Source organism: Amblyraja radiata, chromosome 7 (assembly GCF_010909765.2).
Source record: "Amblyraja radiata isolate CabotCenter1 chromosome 7, sAmbRad1.1.pri, whole genome shotgun sequence".
Classification (NCBI taxonomy): domain Eukaryota; kingdom Metazoa; phylum Chordata; class Chondrichthyes; order Rajiformes; family Rajidae; genus Amblyraja; species Amblyraja radiata.
Window position 1 is genome coordinate 28,409,676 of NC_045962.1, and position 17,672 is coordinate 28,427,347.

At 42.3% G+C, this 17,672-nt stretch overlaps 1 protein-coding gene and 1 long non-coding RNA gene across 5 annotated transcripts in view; one reads left to right on the top strand and one right to left on the bottom strand.

Moving 5' to 3' along the window:
• dync1i2 (dynein cytoplasmic 1 intermediate chain 2) overlaps positions 1 to 10,353 on the bottom strand; it is an 82,247-nt gene extending 71,894 nt beyond the window's left edge. For all 4 annotated transcript variants that reach the window (XM_033023962.1, XM_033023961.1, XM_033023960.1 and 1 more), the window contains exon 1: positions 10,205 to 10,353. In XM_033023962.1, the coding sequence (XP_032879853.1) occupies positions 10,205 to 10,347 (143 nt within the window). In that variant the 5' untranslated portion in view covers positions 10,348 to 10,353. The remainder of the gene's footprint in view (positions 1 to 10,204) is intronic.
• LOC116975190 lies at positions 10,300 to 16,982 on the top strand. The gene is made up of 3 exons (XR_004412562.1): positions 10,300 to 10,387; positions 14,652 to 14,700; positions 16,643 to 16,982. It is a non-coding gene; the product is annotated as an uncharacterized LOC116975190 (long non-coding RNA).
• Positions 16,983 to 17,672: the final 690 nt, after the last annotated feature.

The window sequence follows — 17,672 nt, forward strand, 5'->3', positions numbered from 1 at the left end:
GGATTAGTAAACATAATCCATGAATGGTTAATGGCACAGTGCATCAAGGAATCCATGAAAGGTAATGTGTAGGAAAGAATTGCAGATGCTGGTTTAAATCGCGATAGACACAAAATGCTGGAGTAACTCAGCGGGACAGGCAGCATCTCTGGAGAGAAGGAATGGGTGACATTTCGGGTCGAGACCATTTTTCAGACTGAAGTCTGTCTGTCTGAAGTATCAGTTTGAAGAAGGGTCTCGACCCGAAACGTCACCCATTCTTTCTCTCCAGAGATGCTGCCTGTCCCGCTGAGTTACTCCAGCATTTTGAGTCTATGGTGATGCGTCTATTGTGTCTAAGGTGATATTCACCTTGAGCTGACACTATTATCAATCGTATTTTTAGTGTTAATGTATCATACATCCTGAAATATTCACCATGGAAGTCAATCTTCAGCCAATTTAGTTCGCCCCTGCCAAGAATGCCAAATGCATCAAAGACTATGGGTCTGGATAATGTCTGGCTGAGATTTGTAAATGTATGAAAGATTTTTAAAAGATAATACTAATAATGATGTCATTAAAAGAATATACATTCAGAATGATTGTACTTTGTGAAAGGTTTAGTGGTAATAATATGTAAATATGTTAGTCAGTTAATGATCGGGTGATCTAGCTCTAACTGATACTAATCACTAACTCTGATTCACTGTCCTTCTTGTCCCTTCTATTGTTCCTCACGATCCTTTAAATCACATTTGGTTATGGCGACATTTTGTTGGTCTCACAGTTCACTTAATTTTTGCAACCATCCTTTTCTTCGCCGAAAATTATCATCTTCCTTGTCCAGCAATATATAATACAAATGGCTTTAAAGTCAAGAGTATAGCAAAAGGTCTAATGTGCCAAAATATACAAGTCCATCAACATTGAACAGTGCACTATAGGAACAGGCACTTGTCTATTCCATTGTCAGCATAGACCACAATGTCTACGCCGAATGTGATGTCATATTAAACTAATCGCTTCTGTCTGGATGTGATCCATATTGGTTCATACCCTGCATATTCATGTTTGTATCTAAAAGTCTTTCAAATATCATTATTGTATGGTTTCAACTACTACTCCTGGCATTGCAGGCACCTACCACTCTGTATAAAACTTGCCATGCACATCTTCTTTAAACTTTTCCCCTCTGTTCTTGTAGCTATCTATGCCTTCTAGTATTTGACATTTCCACCCTGGTAAAAGGTTAACATAGAACAGTGCAGCACACGAACAGACCCTTCAGCTCAATGTCTGTGTCGAACATGATTCTAAGTTAAAATAATCTCCTCTGCCTGCATGCGATCCATATCCCTCCATTCCCTGTATATCCATATGCCGATCTAAAAGTCTCCTTAACGGCAACAAATGTATCTGCTTCGACCATCACCCCTGGCTGCACATTCCAGGCATGTTACACTCTCTGTTTAAAAAACTTGACCGCACATCTCCTTTAAACTTTCCCACCATGACCTTAAAAGGTTCCAACTGTCTATCCTGCCCTTGCTTCTCATAAATTTATAAATGTTCATCAGGTCCTCTCTCAACCTCCAACGCTCCAGAGAAAACTATGCAAGTTTGTCCAACCTCTCCTTATGATTAATAATCTCTAATTTGTGCATCTTCCTCGTAAATCCTTCTCACCTTTTCTAGAACATCCACATCATTCCTCTAATGGGGCGACCAGAACTACACATAATACTCCAAATGCCTCCAAACTAAAGTTTTATAAATCTACATGACTTCCAATTCTTATCCGTTATGCTTTCAAATCATTGAGACATATATAATATAATAATTGGTTAATGAAGCACAGGTGGCTGCAACCTTGCCCTCTGTGCACTTGCCTATTGTTTAAAAGAACCTTCTAATTAGACCCACTCTCCGACTCTTTCCCCACAGTCCTTCAATTTATTTATTTTGTAGCTGCCGATCCAATTTCCTTTAATAAGTTATTACTAAGTCCACTGTCTGGAACCCATCTGCCTTCTTAAACAGCCTCCGCACATTGTTCACACATCCTCAAAAACCTTTAGATATCTCGCTTCTTGCATTCCATCTAAAATAACCATTTATGTTGCCACTAACAAAATCCATTGATCCTACTTTTCTGTGTTAAGTTTCATTCACTTATCTATTCATGTCTTGATCTTATTGAAGTCTACAAAAATTTAAGGCGCATGGATAAAGCGAACTGTCTTTTTTCAAGGGTAGAGGATCCAAAAACCAGAGAGCATAGGCCAACAATGAGAGGGGAAAGATTTTAGAAAGACCTCGGGGACCACTTTTTCTCTGAGGGTAATTCGGATCTGTAACAATCTACAAAGGAAACTATTGAACCAGATACAATTACAACTTCAAAAGACTTTGGACAAACATAAGCATAGGAAAAGTTTAGCGGGACATGGGCCAAATACAGGCAAATGCTTTGGAATGCCAACTTGATCGGCATGGACAATGGGCTGAAGGGCCTATTTTCAAGCTGTATAGCTCTAAGACTCTATTTCACTAGCTTTGCTATTCAATGGTTTGGTATTCCCTCAATGTTTCAAACATTTTCAATGAAAATAATGAAAACAATCGTGATGCCAACATGGTTAATTAAGCACAATTTTACTTTATGAATAAATTACAAATTGATATTTTTCATCTTATCATTCGATGTGTACAGTAATGGATATTTCACAAACATTGTTCCATGTCACTACCAAAAGCAAAACCTTGCCTTAAGTTTATCTTTGCCATATTTCACTTTTAATGATCCATTCTCAATAAAACTACAACCACTAATTGCAATTGTCAGAATTTAAATAATTTCTAAAAAATAATAATCCATTAAGATTGACTGTCAATTACTTCTTTGTTGTCAACATTTCTGGAGCTGGTATGAATAAATTTGTGCATATGTAGAAAAATTAACGTAGATTCAAGTGGAGATTTTTTATCACTCTTTAAGCATGATATTTATAAAACAGAATTCATTTTTTGTAAAGAAAGTAACTGTTTAACATTGTAAAATGAGCTCCATTTGACAAGGCTTTTCTGCATCTTTCACAAATGCAAATGAAAGGACCACAAAGAAACAACTGGAATAAACAGATCAGAGTCCATCTAATACATCTTCAATCATCCTGGTAATCACACAATTGCAGAAATCTTAAGTAATTGTAATTATCCCTTTCTTTGAATGTCTATAACAAACCCAGACAGAATACATGAAAAACATTAAGAGGATCAATTGGTTTAAATATGTCAATATTTCCTTGGCATTTTGCACTATATTGCAGTTCATTTTATCTCTATACTTTATCTGAAAATATTGGGTTTATTACAATTTTACCTCTTTTTTTTAATTTGAATTAATCAATTATAACTGCTACCACAGTCTTTCTTGGGTATCCGCTTCATAAACTGACCACTCGCTGAAATATTATTTCCCGGCAATGAAGACGCACCTGCGTCAAAGACGCACTCCCATTTTGAATTGCTAAATTTTGAAAAAAGGCTGGCGGGACAGGATGAAGGGTTTGGTTTAGTCAGTAGAAAGGAAGATGTGAAACTCCTTCAAGGAGGCAATGAAGACCGGGGAGCCTCCATCTTTGCCTGTCCCACAATGCGCTGTGCGGTTCATGCAGCGGGGAAACTTCCGATTCAGATTCAGATTCAAATTTTATTGTCATTGTGCAGTGTACAGTACAGAGACAACGAAATGCAGTTAGCATCTCCCTAGAAGAGCGACATAGAATATGAGCAATAAATAAATATATTTACGTGCATACAGTCATAGTAGTGCAATTATTTTTTTCCTAGTGGAAGGAGTGTGCGGGGGGGGGGTGATTGGTAATCACCGAGGTACAGTGTTGAGTAGTGTAACAGCCGCAGGGAAGAAGCTGTTCCTGGACCTGCTGGTCCGGCAACGGAGAGAACTGTAGCGCCTCCCGGATGGTAGGAGGGTAAACAGTCTGTGGTTGGGGTGAGAGCAGTCCTTGATGATGCTGTGCGCCCTTCGCAGACATCGCTTGCTTTGGACACTCAATGGAGGGGAGTGAGGAACCGGTGATGCGTTGGGCAATTTTCACCACCCTCTGCAGTGCTTTCCGGTCGGAGACAGAGCAGTTGCCATTCAAATACTGTGATACAGTTGGTAAGGATGCTCTCGATGGTGCAGCGGTAGAAGTTCACCAGAATCTGAGGAGACAGATGGACCTTCTTTAGTCTCCTCAGGAAGAAGAGACGCTGGTGAGCCTTCTTGACCAGAGTTAAGGTATTGTGGGTCCAAGAGAGGTCATCGGAGATGTTGACCCCCAGAAACCCGAAACTGGAAACACGTTCCACCTCCATCCCGTTGATGTGGATGGGGGGGGGTGCGTGCCGCCCCTAGACTTTCTGAAGTCTACAATGAGCTCCTTGGTCTTCTTGGAGTTAAGGGCCAGGTTGTTGTCAGTGCACCATGCTGCTAGGAGCTGGACCTCCTCCCTATAGGCCGACTCATCGTTGTTGCTGATGAGGCCAATCACCGTTGTATCATCTGCATACTTGATGATGGTGTTAGTACCATGTACAGGTATGCAGTCGTAGGTGAAGAGGGAGTAGAGGAGGGGGCTCAGCACACAGCCCTGTGGAACGCCGGTGTTCAGGGTGAGGGTTGAAGGGGCGTGCTTGTCTAACCTAACAGACTGGGGTCTGTTGGTTAGTAAGTCCAATATCCAGTTGCAGAGGGAGGGGTCGATGCCCAGGTCACCGAATTTGGTGATCAGTTTAGAGGGTATAATGGTGTTGAATGCTGAGCTGTAATCGATGAACAGCATTCTTATGTAAGTGTCTCTGTTGTAGAGGTGGGAGAGGGCGGAGTGAAGTGCCGTTGAGATGGCATCCTCCGTACTCCTGTTCTGGCTCAGGGACATCACATAACAGAGGGAGGGAGAGAGAGAGGGAGAGAGAGAGGGAGAGGGAGAGAGAGAGACAGAGACAGAGACAGAGACAGAGAGACGGAGAGGGGGGGAGAGAGAGTTGGGCCCCCCAGATACCCTCAAGTTTAAGGCCCTTCAAACACAAGAGGGGAGCCCAGAAAAGAGTTCCCTGTGTCAGTTGGTACTGAGACTAACTACCCCTATTCAGTTAAACCCTATCCAGTTAAACCCTGACCGGCCTCAGATCAATACTGACCCCCAATCATCAGTTAGAGTGAACCAAATTATCAAACAATGTAAAGAAACATATTTGGAACATTGGGATAAAGAAACCAAAAGCCAAAGCAGATTAGAATGTTACCGTGCCCTAAAAAGAGATTATAAATTGGCAGACTATCTCTCAACTGTTAGAGACATAAAGCAGAGACAGACCCTCACCAAATACAGGTTAAGTGACCACTATTTGGCAGTTGAAAAATGAAGACAGAAGAGATTCTGGCAACCAAGAGAAAACAGAATATGCGGCCACTGTTTGACAGATGAGGTTGAAACAGAGGTGCACTTCCTCCTAAAATGCAAAAAATTTGACAAAACAAGGAAAGCATACTTTGACAAACTCAGTGTGGCAACCCCTGATTTTAAAGAACTAGATGATACATCAAAACTAAGAATAATCCTTGGCGAAGGAAATACGGCACATCTTGGTGCACAATACGTGACAGCATGCCATAACCTGAGAGACGGTGAATGACCAACATGCACATATGTACGCACACACTAATTGACATTAACTGACACTAAGAAATTAATATTGAATTGCTAAACTTGCTATTGTGTTGTACTGCTTACAGCTGCAAGAACGTGTAGCAATCAATAAAGGGCTATAGGCCTATTGCAAGTTTATGTACAGGGACATATCTAACCATGCACTGTATACTTGTAATTATACTTATGCATTTTAAATATGTATGTCATGTTTTATACTTTGGCAATATAACAATGTTTTTTTATCATGCCAATAAAGTTTTTAAATTGAAAATTGAAATTGAATTGAGAGAGAGGAGGGGGAGGGGGAGGGGGAGAGGGAGCCCAGGACGCCCACCAGCCAGCCTTCCGCCCAGTAGCGACCTGCCAAACACCACCCCGACCGTTTGCGCCGGCGCCAAAGGACACCGTGGCTGGCTGGTGAGCGGGCCGGCAGAAGGTGCTAAGGTAGCGGCTGGTTCCGCTGTCTGGTCCCGGCGGCTGCTCGCAGCCACCCGAGCTACTTCCTTCCCTGGCCCCAATGCGGTGGCTCTGCGCCCGGAATGCCGCGGCAGCAGTGAGTGAGTTGCTGACATGATCCCCAACCCCCATCCTTATCAACGCTCCTGCCGTCCCCGCAACTTTACCCCTGGCGGCCCAGCCAAGTTTACTACTTTGCGCAGCCCAGGCTGTGCTGACCCGGGACAGACTCCCCACACGCTGTGAAAGGAATTCTCTCCCCCAGCGGCGCTGTCCCACTTCCCAGCCACTTCCCGCTTTACAGCCGCTTCCCATCAGCTGCCAGCAATGAGGGATAGACCTGGCTAGCACTAAGTGCAACAACGTCGTTCTTGATGTTGCTGTACTGAGGGATAACCAAGTCTATCTTTCTTGGCTAACAAACTAACCTTCGGCCTCCAGGTAAATTTTCGTGCCTTATTTTTGGGTAAAAATTAGCGTCTTCATTGCCGGGAAATACGGTATTTTTAATTTTAATTCCCCAACAATCTGAAGCAGGGCTCCCCCGTTGCACCACCATGCATTTAATCTTCTCTGGTTACTCCCTTACTGTATTTCTTCTATTGCTGCAGAATCGTGTTTATACTGTAGTTTGGTATTTAGTTTAATTGTGACAATACTAATAATTTGTAAAATGTCAAAATGGTTACATTATTACCATTTTTTATTGATCCTTTAATACAGTCCAACAATTAATTTGCTTCAATCATCGTCAAAGAAAATGTAATATCTTCAATTTAGTGTTAATTTCGACCTCACATTTTCCATGTAGATATTTTCCATTTAAACAATTGATCTCCTTTGGAATTCTTTAAACACAATATGATCACCATCATTTCTATTTTTTCTATATTGAATATCTTATGTTATATATGGGTCTAATTTCTGTGTACTTATGTAATCATGAATCTAAGATATACCAAGTAAGAATAAATTCAATAGTCTGATGACTCTCTCACTAGAAAGGAAAAGTAGAGCTTGTACGAGGATCTTGTAGAGACTTTTAAAATTCTGCTTTTGATGAGATAGTTGAAGAAGCAACGGGTACACTTGGTAAATATCATGTTAGCATCTATTATGAGTATATTTGAATGCTGGAGTAAGGAACTCCTATTTTAATTGTATAGGGCCTTGGATAGGACTACACCTGGAGTATGGAGTAGTTTTGCTCTCTGACATAGGAAAATATGTAATTCCTAAAGCGGGAATGCAGTGACGATTCATTGGACTCTTCCTTGGTTGCTATGATTGCCATGAGGAGAGATTAAATAGGCTGAGATTACATTTTCACAAGTTTAGGAGTGTAAATCTCATCGAAATATACAAACTACTTAAACAGCTTGACAGGGTAGATGCAGGGAAGATGTTTCCCAGGTCCTAGTAGAATCAGGAGGCACAGTTTAAGAATAGGGATAGGCCATTCAAGTGAGCAGATTCTCTTTTAACTCAGAGGATTAAAAGAGACACCATTGACATTTTTTACCCAAAAGAGCTGTAAAGGATCAATCATTTGTTCATTCAAATCACAGATTTCTGGACATTAAGGGAATCAAAGGTTAGGGAGATAATGCTGAAAATTGGCAGAGGTTAAAAAAAACTCATGGTGTTAATGAATGGCAGGGCAGCCATGATTACAGACTAGACCCAAAGGGCCAAATGGCCTAATTCAGCTCCTACGTCTTAAGGTCTAAAAGGCTGATTGGCCTACTCAAGCTCCTATTTGTAACAGAAAAGTTTTGAACTAGGGGGCATCACTATAAGCTAAACATTAATATCAAACCAAATAAAGACAACTTTTTTCAAAAATAACCTAGAGTACTTATGGGCTTGTCCCACTTAGGCGACTGCCTAATGAGTCGACTAATTTTAATGGGATTCACCTACGTCAACCTACGACAGCAAAAAATTTCGCCGAAAATGTTTCAACGTGTTGAAAATTTTGCGGCAGTCGCCAAAAAAATCGCCTAAGTGGGACAGGCCCATTATTAGAAAGTAGAATTCACTAGAGAGTGGAGTAGTCAATGTGAATAGCTTGGATGCACTTAAGGGAACCTGGATAAGGCAACGTAGAATAAAAATAAGTGTAGGAGGGCATAGTAAATAGTGTAAAAGGGTGAGAGAATGCACGAGTATTCTACTCTCTCGCTATACCCATGACTGCATATACAGACACAGCCCCAACACCATTTTTAAATTTCAAAGACATTGTTGGATGAATAACAGGTAATGAGTCAGAGTACATGAGGGACATTGATAATCTGGTTGAATGGGATCCAAAAAGCAATCTTGCTCGCAACGTTAACAAGACCAAGGAGCTGTTGTTGGCTTCACGAAGGGAAAGAAGAGGGTCTATGAACCTGTCTTCACTGGAGGAACGGCAGAAGAGTGTCAACGGCTTCAAGTCCCAGGACATTCACGTCTTGGATGATCTGTCCTTGTTCCAGACATTGATGCCATTAAAATAAAAAAACTCTATTTCCTCATACGTTTGAGGGGGTTCAACATTTTGCCAAATACTCAGGAAGGCACTACCTCATGAAGGAAATTAATATCAAAGACCCACACCAATCTGGCCATCTCATCTCCTGTCCCTGTAACCAACCCCCCCCCCCCCCCCCCCCCCCTCCCTTCGACTCTGGCCAGGGACCCCAATAGTCCTTTCAGGTTAGGCAGAGGTTCACTTGGAACTCCTCCAATTTCATCCAATACATGGATAGGGCAGGTTTGGAAGGATATGGACCAAGCACAGGCAGGTGGGACTTGTATAACTGGGACATGTTGGCCGGTGTGTGCAAGTTGGGCCGAAGGACCTGTTTCCACACTATATCACTCTATGACTCTATCTACTGTATCTGTTGTTCAAGATCGTTTCGCTGAACATCTTTACTCAGTTCGCCTGAACCTACCTGGTCTCCCTATTGCTAAACATTTAAATTCTCCTTCCCATTTCCACACTGACCTTTCTGCCCACGGCCTCCCCCATTGTCAGAGTGAGGCTAATTGCAAATTAGAGGAACAGCATCTCATATTTCCGCTTACAACCCTGTGGTATGAATATTGATTCCTCTAACTTCAAGTAACCCCTGCACTCCCTCTCTCTTCATCCGTCCCACACCCAAGTCACACCAGGTTCCCATTCTCACCTAACAATAGCTTGTCTTCTTTACGATTGTCACTTTTTTTGTATATCTTTTATTCATTCATTCTATACCTCTCTACATCACTGTCTATATCTCTCGTTTCCCGTTCCCTTGACTAGTCTGAAGAAGGTTATCAACCTAAAACATCATCCATTCCTTCTCTCCAGAGATGCTGCCTGTTCCGCTGAATTACTCCAGCATTTTGTGTCTATCCTATGACATTTCGTTCAATATACTTAAAAGCGTGTCAAAAGACCTGCCCCTCAGGTCCCAATGTAAATCGTTCCCTACTCTTGCTCTGGTTACTCATTTGCCATCCCACACACATCACACGGAACGGAACAGAACCGAACCGCCTGAACATCTGGAGGCAGCATAAAGGCCAAGCTGTGTAGAAGGAACTGCAGATGCTGGTTTAAACCGAAGATAGATACCAAAAGCTGGAGTAACTGCGGGACAAGCAGCACCTCTGGAGAGAAGGAATGGGTGACGTTTCGGGTCGAGACCCTTCCTCAAAGGCCAAGGCTGTCTGTTGCGGGTATAAGATTTACAATGTTAGAATTACCACCGTATAATGCTGTGAAATGCAAGAAACAACTGCCCACTCCGGGACAGTTCTAGTTAAGATAAAATGTTTCCAATAACGTGCACAGGACCCTAAAGCGGTGTTAGTTTTGCAGAGAAGGCAGGTGGTTGAGGGGAGCGACGGCCTGCTCGCCCATCCTGACCAGCTGAGACTGAGCAGCGGCGGCCGAGGTCGCACTCGCCGCCAGGCCTCGCCTCGCCTCGCCCCTCCGCCAAACGGCCCACGGCTACAAGGGACTCGTGGCGACTTTAATCTAAGTTGCTAGCGGCGACCTGACTGACCTGAGCGCCGACACTCCTCCTCCTCCGGCCGCCGCTCCCGACTCGCACAAGATGGAGCCGCCCTCCGCTCCGCTCGGCGCTCCACTTCCGCCCAGCTGACGGCGAGAGGAGGAGGAGGAGCCCAGCGGCCTGGCCCGGCCCATCCACAGATGGACAAGGAACAAAGACAAATTCACCAAGATAGTATGAATGAATGATAATTTATTATCACATGTGACATATCGCAGTGAAATACTTAGTTTTCCATACCATACACAAAATATGCAAAGTGTATAGTGTGCCGACAAGGTGGCAAAGTCTTCAGTCAGTGTAGTCCCAATGGTCCTTCGTTCTCCACGCCAGGTCCCTCCTTGTTCTCAGTGGGCCCATCGACCCCCAGTGGGCCTATCCTACCTCCAGCACCCACTGTGGGCCTATCCTACCCCCAGCACCCACTGTGGGCCTATCTTACCTCCAGCACCCACTGTGGGCCTATCCTACCTCCAGCACCCACTGTGGGCCTACCCTATCTCCAGCACTCACTGTGGGCCTATCCTACCCCCAGCACCCACTGTGGGCCTATCCCACCCCCAGCACCCACCGTGGGCCTATCCTATCCCCAGCACCCACCGTGGGCCTATCCTACCCCCAGCACCCACTGTGGGCCTATCCTACCCCCAGCACCCACTGTGGGCCTATCCTATCTCCAGCACCACCGTGGGCCCACCCATCTGAATGGCGCCAAATAGTGTACAAAAAGGAAGAGGTTTTGAAATTGACCAAATAGTGAAAGGCCTGAAATGAATGTGGAGAGGGTGTTTCCACTGGTGAGAGAGTCTAGGACAGAGGGCATAGCCTCAGAATGAAAGGACGCTCATTTAGAAAGGAGACGATACATTTCTTTAGTCAGAGGGTGGTGAATCTGTGGAATTCATTGCCACAAACAGCCAAGTCATTGGGTATTTTTAAGGTGGAGATCGACAGATTCTTGATTAGTAAGGGTGTCATAGATAATGCGGAGAAGGCAGAAGAATGAGGTTGAGAGGGAACGATAGATCAGCCCTGATTGAATGGCAGCGTAGACTCGATGGTCTGAATAACCCACTTCTACTCCTATGACTTATGAACTTACAAAATCCTTGATTGTCCACAGGAAACAAAACTATCTGTGTAGGAAGGAACTGCAGATGCTGGTTTAAACTGAAGATAGACACAAAAAGTTGGAATTACTCAGTGGTCAGGCAGCATCTCTAGAGAAAAGGAATGGGTGACGTTTTGGGTCAAAACCCTTCTTCAGACTGAGAGTCAGGGGAAAGGGAAATGAGAGATATTATTTTGATATAGAGAGATATAGAAAAATGAATTAAAGATGGGCAAAAAAATAACGATGATCAAGGAAACGGTCCATTGGTGGCTGTGGGCTAGGTGATAATAAGGTATACAGACAATGAAACTCACCAGTACAACAGTGAAATTAGTAGGGTGGGGGAGGGACGGAAAGAGAGGAACTACCTAATGTTTTTGCAAGCTTTTATTTATTCATTTTCCAGAATCGAGTTACTGCTGCTAATACTTATTGTCTAAACTTGATCAAGATAGGATCAAGATAGACATCTGAATGGAAACAAAGTGTGTGCAAAATCCTTGTTTGTAACTATACAACCAGAGGCTCAGCTAGTTCTGAAGTGTATTACTCCAGTACTACATTTTCAATGTTGCCTTTGCTGCATCCCCTGTGCTCAGCCACTTCTTTGTGGAGTGAATCAAATTTCCAGGGTCCAGAATAATTACAAGATGGTGCCCATGCCTCTGCGTGCTGGTCCCATAAGTGGATCTGCAATCACGAATTACAATCACTCCACTCTTTTAAACCTGCACTATCTGTACACTATGAATGACTCGATTGTAATCCTGTATAATCTTTCCGCTGACTGGTTAGCATGCAACAAAAGCTTTACACTTGACAATAAACCAAACTAAACTAAATTAAAAATTTAGCTGAAGAGTGGGTTCTGTGGAAGGAATCTCAAGAGGAGACCATCTATTTGGCACATCTAATATTGTCTCGTTTCTAGTGCTCATATGTTGGTCCCTACTATTCCTAACTTCACCTGCACATGACCCTGGGAGTAATGCAGAGGTCCAGCTTTTTAAACCTCCCTAATTCCCTGTATTCACTCTGCAGTACCTAGTTCCTTTCCCTACCTATGTTGTTGGTACCAAAGTGTGCAATGACCTCTGACTTCGCAAAGGTTTTGAGAATATTGTGTAGTCACTCAGAGAAATCCTTGACTCTGGCATCCAAGAGGCAATAAGCAATGCTAGAGTCTTGCTCACAGCCACAGAATCCCTACCCCTGACTACTCAGTCTCCTATCACTACAGCTGTTCTTGCCTTAACCCTCCCCTGCTATGCTTCAGAGCTGGCTGACAGCTGGTGCTCTCCTCTAAAAAGTCAAATCCACCCATCTGTATCTAAAATGGGATACTTGTTTGTGAGGCAAATGGCCACTGGCGAATCCTGCACTCTACCTGTCCGCCTAGGCCTACGTGATCTCCCGGCTGCTAAACACTTTAACTCCCTCTCACATTTCCATACTGACCTTTCTGGCCTGGGCTGTCTCCACTGTTAGAGTGAGGCCCAATGTAAATTGGAGGAGCAGCACCTCATAGTTCGCTTGGGCAGCTTATAACCCAGCGGTATGAGTTTTGACTTCTCTATCTTCAAGTAACCCTTGCTTTCCCTCTCCCAAGCTTGTTCTACGCTTGTTTCACTTTCCATCTGTGTTTTCACACCTTACCCTTCCATATTGTCTGCCTCTCCCTTCACTCTCAGTCTGAAGAAGGGTCTCGACCCGAAACGTCACCCATTCCTTCTCTTCAGAGATGTTGCCTGTCCAGCTGAGTTACTCCAACATTTTGTGTCTATTTTTGGTATAAACCAGCATTTTCAGTTTCTTCCTACACTACTCACTACACTACACCACCTGGTGTTCACTAAAGCTCCTATCTATGATGCTCTCAGCTTCATGGATCTTCCTGGATGAGTTCACCTGCAGCTCCAGCCACCGGATGTGGTCAGTCAGGAGTTGCAGCTGGATGTACTTCCCACAGCCATAGTCACCAGGGACATTAGAAGTTTCCTTTATCTCCCACATCCTGCCCTGACTACCATATAAAAACCGCTATGACTAGAAATAAATGTTTTTATTTATTGCTGGAAGTGGATTATTGCTCCATCAGATCGGGCAAGGTGAACACCTTCCTCCATCAACACCTCCGCCATAATGCTCCATCCCACTCAATCATCTATCTTAAATTTTACCAACATTGCTTACAAATAACACTGAAGCCAATGTTATAGGTATGTTGCAAAACTTACCTTCAGCGGCGCTGCAGTTCTGCCGCTGCCCGTGTGCTTGACTTTGGCGCCTTCAAGAGGGGGGCAGGTTTAAAATGCGATTTTATCTAGGCTGTTGAAATCGATGTTGTTCAGCCTACTTAGTTGCTGACGAAAAATCGCTGCAAAATTTGTTCGCTGCAGGTATTTTTAAACTAAATTGGGTTATTTAATTGTTATAGTAGATTAAAAATCATCCTCTAAAGCCGTGAACCCCGACAACGGGACGGATCTCATGTAGGGGACAAGGCAAGGTAGGTTGTTTATTTTTACATTAAAAAGGGCTTCTTAAGATCCCTTTATACAAAATGTTATGTTGCGAGTAGCTGACTTGGGGGCCCATTCAATCCCGCAGTATCTTTCATGCCATATGGGCTTCAAATTCATCGCAATGGCAGCGTTCCAAACCAGCGCATTCCACTCGCAAGCTGATTTAAATGGCCATTAATTTACAGCAATTGAACACTAAATCCCTTCCATTTGGCCTATAAATTAATGTCAATGAGATTTAAAAATCATGTTTTATTGTGAATTCTTGTGTGAATGTTCTTTGGACACTTAGGCTATTTAAAAATGTTAATCTTTCCTTAAGAAATGGATAGATGTTTAGATCTAGTAATTGAATTTTGGAATTAGCTACAATTGGGTAACTAACTAATTATATGCTTTAATTTCAGGTCATCCAAGTAAGATTGTTTAATATTTGTTTCAGAATGCTTCAATCTATAATAACTGAAAATTTCTTTCAGTTCTCTTAATTTTTAATAAAGTTATGGGCTTTAGACTGTTCTTGATCACAGCTTTTGTGTTAAGTCAATGGAAAATCAATAGGGAACAAGATGCTAATTTCCGAGTATGAAAATGGCCATAACATTTTTAATACTGAAGATATGAAAGTGAATTAGGTGTCAAATTAAACTTATTTTTATGCTTTATCTGATGGGATAAATTGCAGACTTGATTTTTAAAATCTCAAAATTTGTAACATTGCTAAATGTTGTCAATATAAACAAATGTTTTTTTATCCATTGATCTGACCCACTCAAATACTCTGATTCCCTCATGGCAGAAATGGCAGAGAGGGTAGCCCTGGAAAAACTGGTATGGCCAAATATATGGTAAGTTTTTATATCAGCAGCAAGAAATTTGGACTTAAAAGCTTTCAAGAAGGAACTGCAGATGCTGGAAGATCGAAGGTACACAAAAATGCTGGAGAAACTCAGCGGGTGCAGCAGCATCTATGGAGCGAAGGAAATAGGCGACGTTTCGGGCCGAAACCCTTCTTCAGACTGATGGGGGGTGGGGGGGAGAAGGAAGGAAAAAGGGAGGAGGAGGAGCCCGAGACTTAAAAGCTATCTGATACCAGAATTCTCACTCGTGTTACATTGATTTCAGGAGCTAATTTAAAACAAATACATGCACGGTGATAACCTTAATTTTTGTTTTCCTAATTCTAATTCATGCCATTAATTTCTCACATGACTAACAGAGGGATTACAATGACTGTAAGTCCTGATGGAAATTCTTCCTTTTCTTCAAAATTCATCCTTTTATTCATTGGTGGCACAAAGACACTGTACTCATATCTAATGTACACCAACTCTGACACTCACTGGGTCCAAACAGAAAAATAATTAGGTTTTTACCTGGAGACTCGTGTATCTCAAGTGATCTAGATAATAGAAATGGAGTTTGGCTTGATTGTATTCATGGCTAGATTAGGCTTTTCACTTACTGTGGTACACACGTGACAATAATAACCCTAAACCTTTTAGTGACTTCGAAACTTAAGCAGGAGATCCAAAGGCAGAAAATCCCATTGCATGCTACAAATAATTGCCACCATGATAAATCTTCTTCAATACGGGTGTTCAGACATCTTTAAAAAGTCTGCCTTTACCTCTACATCTCGTATGGCCCGCAGAGAAGTGGATCCTTGTTGATCCCGTCTCTCTGCTCCGCTCTATAATCTCTGCCCCACACCACGTCATTCCTCCTTCTCCCTGCTCCCATCCTACAGAAGGTACAGAAGCCTGAAAGCGCGTACCACCCCGATTCAGGAACAGCTTCTTCCCCTCTGTTATCAGGCTTCTGAACGGTCCATCCATAGCTGGGGTGCTGTCCGATTCACCTCAACCCCCTCTAGGATATTGGACTTTGTCTATGGAACTAATGTGCTACAATGCTGCAAAATATATTCTGCACTCTATCTTACCCTTTGGCTGATCTGTTTAGATAGCATGCAAAAAACGTTTTTACTGTACCTCCGTACCCGACAATAATAACCTAAACAGCCACCTGCCAATCAACCCCTCCCCCCCCCTCGCCTGTATCCACCTATCATTTGCCAGCACTTGTAATGCCCTCACCTCTTTTCCAGCTTTCTCCCCGGAATACAATTAGTCTGAAGAAGGGTTCCGACCTTAAACATCATTCATCCATGTCTTCCAGAGATGCTGCCTGACTCACTGAGCTATTCTAGCATTTTGTGTTTTGTTTTAATAAAATAGGTCCTGGTGAGAGCTTTATCCCTATTATTATTCCTTTTGCAATCAACAACACTAAAGAGCCTGCAGTCATCAAGTTTAGGATGTTGCTTGCTCAGCAAGTAGCTGGACTGTTCAAAAGTTTAAATAGAGGAGAAAACTGAGATCTCTAAGTAGGGTTATACCAATGGCAGGCCATGGATGAGATGCATATGTTAGCAAAAGTTGAAACAAATTCAACCATTTGTTGAATTTTATATCCGTATGTGATATAAGTGAAAGTATTCCTTCGGGAGAATTATATCATGGAATCATAGAAAATTTATAACTGGAGATGAATTAGACTCTCATAACACTGCCATTAAATAACCTGCCAACATTAATGCCATTGTCCTGTGGGTCATGGCATTTCAAGTACACAACCAAATATTGTTCAAACGTGATTAAGGTTACTGTCTTCACCAATGTTTTAGGCAAAAATGTCTCTATGATAAGGTGCTGCCTGACCTGCTGAGTCACTCCAGTACCTTGTTGTGTTTTGTAAACCAGCATCTACAGTTCCTTGTATCTCCAGGTCTTGGGATGCTCTGGCAGAAAGGGAATTCGTATCTTCCTGGGTGATGGAGTGGTGTGGGGCGGGCATTCTGCTGGCAGCAAGCATGAAGCTGGAGAGAACTTTGCCTCCTTCCTGAAGCACTTCCTGCTCCTATGTCCCACCAGGAAGCCCAAGTCCTGGCAAAACTAAAAGATCACAAACCTATAAAGATTATTTTTTCTCTTTGGAAATTTTACTTATAATTTATGTATAATTTGTTTTTATGAGTTTGTCTGAGGCTCTGTGCCTTTGCTGCTGCAATTTTAATTGTACCTGAATCTCACCTCACCTCACCTCTGCATTTGACAATAAACTTGACTAAAGCATTTTAAATTATTGGCTTCTGGCCTCATTAAAATATGTAAATTCCCAACAGTCTTCATTGAAAGATTAAGTGGACGTGTTAGAATCACATCCCAAGAGGTTAAATTATTTTAACATGAATAATAAAGCGATTTTACTCATTTTTGGATGCTAAACTTACCCAATGCTAGCATTTATAAAACAGAAACCCAAATGCTTAAAAAAAATATTTTATTTCAATGTATGTTACTGCTTTTAATGATTTGTTTATTTGAATGCCAAAACCAAATGAGAGAAGATCCAGCAATACTTCAGTTCTCATTTCCCTATTGAAACGAGTCTGGATTTTGTCCTTGGGTTTTAATGGGGTTTAAGATCCTGATAAGAGTTATATCACTCAACCAAATCCAAAATTCACCTATCTATGACTGAAGAGAGCTTATTATCTTGACAGCTGTTTTTAATCATTAAGCCTTCACTAGGCAGCAGGAAGCTAGTGAGTAATACCCCGTGTGTGCATTTCATTATACACACATCATGAAGCACTGCTTTTACTAACTACGCAATAATGTCAGGAAGCAAAGAAGGCATAATTCCCATTTACATTGCCTATAAAAATAGATCCAATTATATTCTTATTTATCTACTTTTTCCACTCTCTCTTTTCACAGCCTGCCTTGGTATGTGGTTTGAAAGTATTTCTCTT